The 12,265-nt window shown below is 41.2% G+C and overlaps 1 protein-coding gene across 9 annotated transcripts in view; it reads right to left on the bottom strand.

Annotated features, from left to right (window-relative positions):
- Nucleotides 1-12,265, bottom strand: part of ENOX1 (ecto-NOX disulfide-thiol exchanger 1) — a 619,238-nt gene that overhangs the window by 164,779 nt on the left and 442,194 nt on the right. For all 9 annotated transcript variants that reach the window (XM_037741175.1, XM_037741173.1, XM_017536114.2 and 6 more), the window contains 2 exons: nt 11,835-12,041; nt 7,948-8,181 (listed from right to left, as the gene is read on the bottom strand). In XM_037741175.1, coding sequence (XP_037597103.1) covers nt 7,948-8,181; nt 11,835-12,041 — 441 coding nt within the window. The remainder of the gene's footprint in view (nt 1-7,947; nt 8,182-11,834; nt 12,042-12,265) is intronic.

Here is a 12,265-nt window from a genome sequence, read left to right as displayed (position 1 = left end):
TCTCATATACAGGTGGTATTTCCTTCTCTTGCTTGTGGTGCTCAGTTCACAAATAGACTAACTTTACTATCATGAAAAACACACTTAAATTGTAAAAACGTATGTTTACTCAAATGGTCTGAAAGCTGCATTTTATTGCTCTTCACACCTAGATCCAGAGCACAGTAAGTTCACCAGCAGACTATCATTTCAGAAAGAGGAAACAATATTCTTAGGATTAAGCCACTGAAAATACATGATTTCAAAACTAAGTATCCAAGAGATTTTCTAACATGTTCACAAGTACCAGGAGGCAGAATTCCATTAGCCTAAAAGAGGAATATAGTTTTGAAAACTCCCAATTTCATCTTCATTTCTGAACTTTCTGAAACTGACAGGGCAACATATGATTGATGTACTGACATTCAAATTAAATTAAAAAAAACATTAGTTAAGGCATGCTTGATAACTCCAGTCAATATTTGTTGCCATGTAAGAAGTAGCTTTAATTTATATTAATTAAGACTAAGCCAGTAACTCCCTCTGGATGGCTACAGGAGGATATTGGGAGTGGTCATTTTCAATACTCAACTGTAAATTCAATTTTGTATTCACTGAGAAAGCAGAAAACAATATAAACTAATTTAAACAGGATTTAGATTGCAGCATTATTAAAGCTATTCATGTGGAAAGAAATTAACACTGCTCATAAAAATCACATCAAAGACGCACTTATAAAAATTCCAAAGACTTTCTGTGAGCATGCTCAGGCATAACTCTGAATGTGGATGCACTTTAGAAGCTAGAAGGTGCAGATGTGCTTTTTCCACAGTAAGAATTGGGAAAAACTGGTATATTATGGAGTGAATATAAATCATTTGCTCATTAAAAATAGCCCACCATTTCTAATCAGGGCATACAGTGTTAATGCACCTGAGTTAATGCACAGGTTCATTCACCGGTCTTGCCTTTTTCCCCCTCTTCCATCTGTCCCCCCCACTTCTTTTGTTAAACACCATGGCATGCCTCCCTGCATTTGCTCATGCTATGTGCTTATTCTTGGGTCTCTCGCACTCCTGGGTCCCCCTGGTCTGTTGTTATTCTTCCCTCAAGATTCAGCTTAAGTGCCCTTTTGTAAAGAAACCTCTTCTGCAACTCTAGGATGAATCAGGTGTCTCTTTGCTATGTTTCCACGATTCCCACATATCCTGCCATTAAAGCATTAGTCACTCTGTATAGCAATTGTCGGTTTACAGATCTGTCTCCAGTTTTGAGGGGCTAATAGGAGAATAAAATTTCCAAAGCATATTTCTATCTTCTGGTTACTCCGAGTTTTTCCCTTTGTATTTTATATTTTATTATACTCTACAATAGTTCCTCCTTATCCACAGTTTCACCTTCTGGGGTTTCAGTTACCCCAGGTCTCAGTTAACTGTGATCAACTGCAGGCCAAAAATAATAAATGGAAAATTGCAGAAATAAGCAATTCATACATTTGAAATTGCACACTGTTCTGAACAGCATGATGAAATGTCATGCTGTCTCACTCTGACCTGACCAGGATATGAATCATCCCTTTGTCCAGGGTACCCACATTGTCTATACTACCTCCCTGTGAATCACTTAGTAGCCACCTGGGTTATCAAATCCACTGTAGTGGTATAGATGTGTCTGAGTTCAAGTAACCCTTATTTGGCATAATAACGGCCCCAAAATGCAAGAGTAGTGACGCTGGCAGTTTGGAAACGCCAAAGAAAAGCCACAAAGGGCTTCCTTTAAGTGAAAAGGTGAAAGTTCTTCACAATAAAGAAAGAAAAAAAATTGTATGCTTAGCTTGCTAAAATCTAGGGTAAGAACAGTATTTTAATCTATGAAATTGTGAAGAAGGAAAAAGAAGCTTGCGCATAGTATATATATAGTGTTCACTACTATCCGTGATTTCAGGCATCCACTGGGGATCTTGGAATGTATCCCTCAAGGATAAGGGGAGACCAGTGTATTCCTATAGATTTGTAGCAATTAATACTGGAAAGATACAAATATAATTATTAAAAGTCAGGAAACACCACAGTTGATAATAAACATTTAAATTTCATGTCAAAGAGTATTTTTACATTTGCCATTGTCTACCAGAGATAGATGTTCTCGTGGCAATTAAGCTGGATGATCCTGAATTCATTATCACTGGCAATGAAAGTTAAAGTGATGTCAGATAATCCCACAGAAGCAAGGCCCTCTGTAGTGAGACCCTAAACAGTTTATCAAGTAACTCAAAAATGTTTTTGAAAGCATTTTTAATTATTGGAAGGTAATTGCTCTTTAGCTTTGTGAGGAGTAAATAATATTATAATGATACTATTAGATGTCACCACTGGAATCCACACCCATCTCATTTCATATCTGGTTATTTCAGACTTTGTTAACCTCCTTCCTGATCCTTCTCTTCCACGTTTGAATACTTGGCCCATAGTAGGCTTATAAAACTGCGTAAGGGAGAACTCTTTGCTCTTCAAAGACCAGATGCAGGAGCAGCCTTTGGGAGCTTGTTAAAAATGCAGACTCAGCCTTTCTCACACCTCCAGTATTGGAATCTGCATTTTATTCCAGGTGATTTGTCTGCACATGGAGGTCTGAGAAACACTGAAGAAAGGACTCAGTGAAGGCCAGGTAAACTGGTTAGGAGCTGACCAAAGTTAAGAGATAATGAAAACCTGAAGTGGAAAGTAGCGGCTGAGATGGCAGAGACTTTCAGAAGGAATAGATGTGATTCTTCAGAGCTTTGAGTCTCTGTCCCTGTCCCCATGCCCTATTACAGAATAGCTGTGACTTCTATCCAGGAAAAAAAAAAAAAGAAGTGTTCAAGACTTGGAAATAGGCATAGAGATGACTACAGACCCTTGCTATGGAATGCTGGGCATGAATTACCTAATTCTATGGGGTTGGGAACCTTTAATTCTTTGGCTAATCTCTGACTAGGCTATTTTACAACTGTAGGAGTGGAACATAAATTGTGGCAAACTGATAACAATACAAATAATTCCTCTCTGTAACAACACAAATGAATTTTTATTCAGTAGAAAATGTAAATCTTTATAAAGCAAATTCTCCTTTGAAATAGTTTTAACATTTTATTGGTCTCCTCATTAATTAGTGAGTTAAATAAAATCATTGGCACATGTTCATTTTATATTTGTAAGACAGTTATGATTTCACTGCCACAGTATCGTTTGAAAGTCCAGGACATGGCACAAAGCGGTGGGTACCTGGTGAATTTTAATTAAACTGATATATAAATAATGATGGGGAAAAGGAACTCAAATTGGTTAAGTGTTTTTTTCCTCCTGCTTTGTGTGCACAGGGAGAAGCAGCCCTGAATTTCAGAACAATAGATGGGATAAGAGCCAAGCCAGAAGCACTGAATATGAAACTTAGGTGGGCTGCAGTATCCTTATTTACAGCTGGATCTATAAAGGAACAATGAGGAGACAGGGATTTTATGTCTGAACAGAATAAGGGAAAACAAGGAAGACAGTCTAAAACACTTTTGTTTCCAAAGTAATGGAGGGACACACAGATGTGTATGCACATACACACACAAGGTGTGTCTATAGTTATCACTGATTTCTAGCTCCAAAGATAGCTGGAAATTGCTCATAGTGTATAGTCACATAGTCGTCTAAGCAAATTTGGAATTTCAGTATGGTCACGACATTGCTGCTATCACAATTCCCAAATTTCTGTACATGTCCCTAAACAAGTCTCTTTTTCCCGGCTGCTCAATTAACCCTGCATCAAATGACGAGATCACAGACAGCATAAAATGTTAAACAAATAGTTAGTGTTCCCCTCTAGCTACTAAACACACATGCAATCTCTTAACTATTTGGTAGCTATAAAAATGGGAAAATTAAGAGGGCAATATGAAAATGCTCTGATTATTCCTGCTTGAGGGTCAAGCAAAATGTTTCTAATAAAACAGCCTATCTTGCCTCTGTGAAGGTCAATAACATGTAAGGAAATTATTTGCAAACGGGCTCCTATGTTTCATATTTCCCTTACCCTATGAAGGAAGCCTGGCTTCTAGCTAATGGGACATCCACTTGGCTCATAACATTTTTGATTTTTACTTTCGTGGAACCATAAATATTGACACCCATCTCAGCAAAATGCTGGTATCACATCTGTCCCATCCTCCCTCTGGCAGACTGACATGGGCCATTCTACATGCAAATCAGAGTCCAGTTCTTTGGAAATTACGAATGCTGATCCCAGGAGGACGGTATTCTTGTTGACACACCAGGGAATCTCAAAGGCACTGCTTGCAAGGTTTTGTCAGGACTTCACCTGATTTGGAGAGGAACTCTTCATTCATCACAAAATGAAAGATTATGTGAAGCTTTCTAAGGGGGTAAAAAGTACACAAAAACTTTTAAATGCTCTTGCCAAGAGAGATCCCAGTGAATTAGAATATAATCCTTCCTCACTGTCTAATCAATCTCTTCCTTCCACAGTCCAACACACAGGGCTCCCCCGGCGTGGATGGTCCGTGTTAGACACACCGAAATTCATTATCTTATCTGTCTGGTGCCACTGTTTCCAATAAAGTGTAATTATGGTGTTATTGAGCTCTTTCTCACTTTATCAAAGCCATGCTATAAACTTTGGGTTTGTGAGCAGTTACTGCTGTCGGTCTTCATTAAGTTGAATTGTCTCAGAACAATGTCTACTTAACCAGCAAGGTGCCTACTAATTTTCTTTTTTAGAATTTGTATTAATTTAACAGGCACTGGGTGACTCCATGTCTCAGACACTACACAAACACAACATAGCGTTTCCTCTGGTTTCAGATGGTCAAGTAGCCGGTGAATGGGATAACCTGGTCCAGAAGATCCTCCCTCTCTCACTCCGGCACCGCCCATCTGGGCTGGCTATCTCCCCTGTGGCAGTACTCTGCACTTCCCACATATAACAAGGGGATTATTATATTTATTTTAATAGTGCACTGTTATAAGTGGCAAATGTAAGGTGATTCGTTATTGCCTCTGTCACCGAAGACACCTAAATTCTTTGAGCCGGGGGCTTGTTCACTGTTGTCCTTTCCACCAGTGGCTTGGACAGTGCCAGGCATGTGGTAAAATGCTAATTAATGAATACTTCTTGAGGGATTGGAAGGATGGCTGAGCATACATCACATCATTTCCATGTACTTCTCATCATGCCCAGTAGAACCACTGGCCAGAAATTCAACATACTCATAGATCCAAATAGCAGAAGAAGAGAGAAAAGAATTATTTTACTGAGCACCTACTATGTGCACAGTTCCAGCACTGCACAGGACATGGAGAGGGCCTTTCGGGTCATAACAAAGACCTCATTTTTACAGATTTTGCTGAATAAAGCTGATTTCCAAAGAGAAAAATTGTAAGAATAAACAAGTATGATATAAAATAGAGGAAAAGTATCTGTAATAAATCCAAGATAGTAAGATTTCTCAGGGGAAGAAAAAAATCAAATCCAATTAGGTATTTTCAGATTGCATTTTCATTTCCTTTCTGACACAGATTTCTTTACCTTAGGTCTTGACTATATTTTATGTCCCACATCAATGAAATCATCTTCAGGGAAACAGTGTCCTCAGCTCCTCCTGTCTGGCTTTGCAACATTATAAGGAGCATGGAGTGGATTTCCTCTCTCAGGCAGCCAATTTCCTAAGCAATTAAATGCTGTTTATATTCCAAACTCTATGCTTGGGTTGAAATTGTCAAGCTTCATATTACCTGACTCTTGCCTAAGATGTATCCCCAGCTAGTTCATTCTACTGTAACAGCCATCCATTAAAATTTCCAATCTGTTCTTTCCTCAAGGGATCACACAGTACTTGGCAAAGATACAGCTTCTGAATTCCGCAAATTATACTCATCTATATAAATATATATTTTTGAAATGGCAAGGCTTGCAAATTACTTTACCAAATTGACATCCCAATCTGTTATTCTCTAAAAGGAGAGGCAAATGCCACGTACTTCATGCGTGTGGAGACACTTCTGTACTGGATTCTTAAAAACAACATAACCAGATGATACACTTTAATGAAATTCCTTCATGAGGTCATAGATCAAGGTGCTAGTGTTTGTCACTTCTAGGTGTGGACGAACTGAATCCAGTTTAGTCTGTATAGATCATAATCTGATACCACACAATATATTGGATATTAGAGAAAAATTATTGTTCCAGTGAATATTCCTTGTTGAGAACCTTGATGTGTCTCATTTTGGCCACTCCTATGGTTTCCAGGCTGGATGGAAAAGTGAAATGATGTCTGTATCAGCACTGCATATGCTTTTTATTAAAGGGACAGCCACGGCCTATGTATTTACATCAGGAAGACATGACTTCTCAAAGCAGCAGAACACACCACAAGAGCATCAGCAGGAAGCATTCTTTGGTTATGGTGTGGGCATTTCAGTGGCAACTGCAGTTGATTAAGGATTCTCAAAGCCCTGGATGGGGGATGAAGATTGGAAGCACAGCGCCCCTAGCCCCACCTTTTTTTTTTTTTTTTTAGCATAGAATGTCAACTTCCTATCTTCCTAAAATAGGTGTTAGGCAGCTTTTCATACATTATTTTTTAAGTGAAAACATCCAATCTACTTTATACACTGGCAGCAATACACCAGCTATGTTCTAAAACACTTGAAGGATCAATCACATCTCCCCTCTCGTCAGAAATCTGTTATGGCTTCTCCACTGCTTATGAAATAAAACCCAAAACCAGCAATAGCCTTCAGGGGTCTGCCATCTGGCCCAGATTGCCATTCCAGCTTTACCTCGCTCTAGAAAGGCAGCTTCTACGCTGAATTCCCTCTGCTTCTGTGGGTTTTTATTCCCAAGTCTCCAGCCTCTAACTAGAATGCTCTTATGACTTTTTTTTCTCATGGGGGGAAAATTTTTATTTATTCTGCAAATTTCAAATTATGCCTCCTCTATGAAGACTTTCTTGACCCTTCCGTCAACATTATTTGCACTGGCCCCTGAGTTCCCAAAGCATGTTGCATATAACTTGGTTAACAATCATGCCACTGGCATGGTATTACAGTTAATTGTTTATCTGTAGATACCTACATGTGGCCAGCAACTCTGACTTATGTTCTCTCATCAAATCCTGACAGTGCTCAATGACCTGAGGAGGGTCTGACCATCATTTGCCTATAAAATGCCCATATGTTGCTCAGCTCACACAACTTTGGTGCATAATAGAACTGAATTCACATGTCATCCTAACTTCAAAACCTGGCATCACTGTAGTTTGCAGGGGCAGGTACTAAAGCCTTCCTATGTCTTTATTTCCCTCAGCATAAAACACCATGGAGGGCCTCCGAAAACATTAGAGGAAATAAAACATATTCTCTTGTAATCATCCTGTAAGAGCTGCACGTGTCCCTTCAATGGCATCTCTGAAGAACGGGATCCCATTCTATGTTTCTTTTCTGTCCTCCGTGGACCCTAGCACCATGTCTGCTGTTTTGCCTTAAGAAGGCTTTAAGAGTCTGGTAAACATGCACAGTCTTTATAGAGCTGGAAGAACACTTAGACCGCCCCACCAATGGCACAACATTGGGTCAGAAGATAATAGCCTGCTTTGGGGGCCTTCCTGTCCCCTCATTCAGTGAGATCTGTTGAGTGACTGTACATACACTTTCATGGAGGACACGGGTGAGCATGCTGGAAAGGGGCAGGGCTCTGTCCCAGGCAGGAAGATGGAGCCCAGGTGTCTGCAGCTTCCAGGGGACTCCCAGCTAACCCCACCCAGCTCTGTAAAGAGTCTACGCTTACACCAGCCTCTTAAAACCTTTTGAAGGCATAGCAGACATTGTACTGAAGGGTCAATGGTGAAGAGGCAGGAAAAACGCTCAGTGCATGTCTGGGGATCCCTGCGGAGGGAAAAGAGCCAGCGTAGGTGGCCCATACCTTTCAGCTTTTCGGCCAGCAGAGCGGCTTCGTGCTCCGAGTAGTGCATTATGGCGGGCGGGGACGGGGGCCGGAGCCGGTCCTCCTCCAGCTTGCGCCGGTGCCGCTCCTCCCGGGCACGCATCCTCTGCTTGCATTCCCACTCATAAAAGTCATCTCTGGCCTGGGCAAAGTCCACATGAAGGCGGCCTGAATCCTTTTTGTCGGTGCTAGACCCTAATCGCATCCTGTAACCTGAAACCAATGGAAAATCTGGTCACATCATAATGTCACAGTGGCCACATGTTTTTCGTCCAGACCTCCAAGGCACGCTTAGGCAAATGCTCACTTATTTCTTTGACGTCACTACGGATACATTTCCCATAGGAGATGGGAAACAACTATGCTTTTCCCCAGCAATCCTGAAGCTCTGCAAAGTTAGGGCTATTACAGGTTTGGGGATAAACATCCCTTGGAGAGTTGTCTCAGAGCGATGCTTACCCATCTTCCAAACCAGTATCCCCAAGAGAAGATGATCCTAAGAACTAGGGGCTTATCATGGTCATTCCTTCTTCTCCCTAGCTTCTAGGAAGCTCAGAAACAAATTTGTCATGAAGCATTTTTTTCTCTACCTTTTTATGGCTTTTATTTTATTATATTTTCAGTTTACTATAATTCTATTGTTTAGGTGAAATATGAGTAAACACAGAGTATCTATGATATTTAAAAAGATCTAAAGTGAACTCCGGAACACCTCACTCACGGGCTATTGCTACCTTCCCCTAGAAAATGCTGCTGCTCAATTCTCTCTCAGCAGCTGCAAAAGCCACAATTACCAAGGCAATTTTGCAATGCTGTTTTATTTCCACTTATCCTCTGAGGCATGCAGGAGAATATTTTACCTTCAATCAAGAGGCCTCACCACTGCCTTCCTCACAGCCCTGCAGCACCTCATCTGGTATGCAGTACCACACAAATTGTTCATGTAATCTTTTAAGGCCACAGGAGCCTGTGCAAAAGCCTAGAGCTAGACAAAGAAAAAAATGGGCCTGGAAATCTTTGGGGGATTCACTGTGAGCTACCCAACTTATGTAAAGATTATGAGCAGAAACTTGATCTGAGAAATCAGCACTAACTGAAACCAGCCAGCCGGCCTAACTTCAAATGAAGAAGAGTTGACTTTGAGGTTGCTCTTCAATTTGGGGTACTCAGATTTTCAGAACATAAATCCAGGTCCCAGCAGGAACACAGCTGCTGGAGGCTGCCAGGGGAGAGAGCAACATAAGCACTTTTCCAGGACAGGGGCTTTGCAAATGAGATACAACTGTAACATGCTAGACTGCACTGTGCTGATGTTCAATATCTCATGGTAGATTTCAATGGATTATTTTAGCATTTTTGGGATAAAACTCAGCTGAAAATCTCTGTAGAGGCTGGCTTCTCCCCAGGAGGTCACTTCACACCTTTGAAAAGTTACAAATAAGGTATAGACCTCACATCTGATTTCTGTGATGCCATGGGACCCTTCTCACTGCTAGATTTTCAAGCATTACCTAAAAATTGGAAGACATAACAATACCAATCAAAAACAAAAACATCCGATCACAGATGCACAGAATTAATGCGAAAGCAAAGTGAATCTTGGTTATGGGCCAGGGAAACTTCGTAAGTCAGCAGGCCACAGTGAGACTTGCATAACAGCTGAGCAAGCAGGACTGTTTACACTGGCCAGTTATCCCAACTGGCCAAGTACCCTTCCCCTGCTAAGGTCCAGAAAATCAGTTTTCAAACATTTCTGGCTCCAGAAACACCCTAACTTTCACAGAAATGTCATCATTAAGGACTTAAAAGAGACCCTGATGAGGCTGAGTCTAAAATTAGCTAGGCCTTGAAATGTGAATGTGGTCCTAAAATTAGACAGGCCTTCCAGCTGGGCTTGGGCTTGCTGGAGCCTACACACAGGAGGGGCCGCCTGACTTCCTTCCTGCCTTTCTAGTTAATTGGCCTTGCAGATCTTCCTGGGACTGATGCTGCAGCCTCTCAAGGGCAGGGAGGCAGAGTTAGGAGGCTCCTCTGTACCCAGGCAGGGAGGCTGGAGGCCTAGCTGTCTTCTTCTCCCACAGTAATGGGGCAGACCAAGCAGCAATCTGGGGTTTGCTGAAAGAAGTGGGACCAGCGCCCAGGCTAGAAAATCATGCGATCAAGGTATAATCAAGGAGTACTTTTCATATGCATAAATTTGGGACTGTGCATCTTTGTCAGTGTCTTATGAGGCTTCTGATTGGGTCTGAACATTGTGTTGTATTAGTGTTGAAAACAACCTTTGATTTACTCTAACCTTCTCATTTAATCAAGTGGGGTAAAGAATACAGTTGACCTATGAACAACATGGGCTTAATCTGTGCAGGTCCGCTTGTGGGAGGATTTTTTTCCAACCAAACATGCATCTAAAATACAGTATTTGAGGGACGTGAAACCCGCATACATGGAGGGCTGACTTTTCATATACATGAGGGTCCTGCAGGATATACATGGGATGGGGGTGGGGGTCCTGGAACCAATCCCCTGAGTGTACTGAGGAAAGACCACAGTTTTATTGGTGCAGTAGTGATTAGAACCCAGGTCCCCGAGACAGGGTTCTTGAGATACAAAAATCAATCCTTCTTTATCATGATCAGGATATTAGTGTTAAAAACAACCATTTCCTAAATGATTTCTATGTTGCAGGTGCCCTGCTAAGCACTTAATATCCATTATTTGATTTATTTCTCCTCACAATCCTACAAGGTCATACTGTTACTATCTTTATTTTGCAGATGAGAAAATGAAAGCTCTAGGCCATGAAACCCAGCACCACAAAATCACCAGAACCCCCGTTGTCTAACAGCGGATTGTGTGTTATAAAATGTCTTCATTCTATGCTTTGTCTTCCTTCTCCATTTTGAAATGCTTTTAGTTTTTATTTTCTACTTTGTAAGGTTTTACTGAAATAAGGAGTTTTCAAGTTCTCCATATCACTGTCTATCTCAGGAAAGTCTCTGCAGTACTATACCCTCAAGGCTTCTGGAGTTTGCACAGAATTTTGTTGCAATAGAGGCAGACTGCAGAAATTAAGGAAAACCTGGCAGGAATGTTCAGATAGGTTCCCCGCTATTTGTTTTCCCACCTTCGCCCATTAGTTTTGCCTCAGGAATAGGGAGGTGAAATGCAGAGGGACAGACTGAAATATGGGGGTAGGGAGTGTGAGGGAAGGGCAGTTAGTTCAGTCTAAGAATATGTCCTTCCAAAGCCACCCTCTAATTCTTAGATTTGGAAAGGCCTTGTGGACAGACTCCATTCACTTGGCCCAGCACCCACAGATGGGGAAGGCAGCACTAGGCTTAATTTCAGTATCTGCAAAAATCACCTATAAAAATTGGCACCAAAGGACAAGGCTTAATGAACCACCAAAGAGGCAATGATACCGGGCCTTCCCCGAGGGCCCCCGAGCTACTTTCCTGCAAGGAACTGACCTTGCTTTGGTAACCTGGTGTCTAGAAAGTGAATCCATTTCCAAAAACCTGAAATCATTCTGAGAGAGTACTTTACTCCCCCAGAGGATTACATCCAACAATAATAATGATCCTTAGTACTCATAATATTGCTTTTCATCTAATAAGCACTTGAGAAGATTAATTAGAAACTCGATGGAATTCCTAAAGACTGGTTGGTGGGAAATTACTCTTGCACTGAGGTACCTTCACAGATTTAGCACAGAGCTTCTGGCAGCCAAGAAGGCAGGATTCTTCCTTTTCTAGCCCCAGACTATGAGGACTTTATTTTGCATTAAGGCCAAAGGGAATAAGCTCATATTAACATCACAAAACATAACAAAATGCCTAGAAAACTCCTTATGTAATGCAAAGTACCGGAAAGGTAAATGGCTTTATCAACCATGAATTCCTCTGCAAAGCGAATGTGACAAAAATTCTTCTTGCTTTTCCGAATTGCTGTAATATCACCGCACTGTTCAAAGACTTCTTGAATAATTTCTTCAGTAGCATTTTCTGGTAATCCTCCGACAAATACAGTCTTACACCCAGGAGGTCGTTCTCTTGTGGAAGGAGGTGGAAGATCTAATAATCACAACAAAACAGAGTTTTGTCTTTCATTCATTTGCTCTCTCTTTCTGGTTCTCCCGGCAAAACGAAAGCCTGCAGAGTAACTTCCTCCAGACTGACTGACGGTAAATTTCTATACCAATTTACATTTATCCCGGGCTGTCTTGTTTCTAAGTCCCTCTCCCCTCCTGCTCCCAACCTCTACTTTCTGTGTTCATTGCTACACAGAGTGGCTATAT

This window comes from Cebus imitator, unplaced genomic scaffold, assembly GCF_001604975.1.
Source record: "Cebus imitator isolate Cc_AM_T3 unplaced genomic scaffold, Cebus_imitator-1.0 Scaffold96, whole genome shotgun sequence".
NCBI classification, from domain to species: Eukaryota; Metazoa; Chordata; class Mammalia; order Primates; family Cebidae; genus Cebus; species Cebus imitator.
The sequence above is the reverse complement of the archived record's forward strand: the minus strand, read 5'-3'. Positions and strand labels throughout refer to the sequence as shown.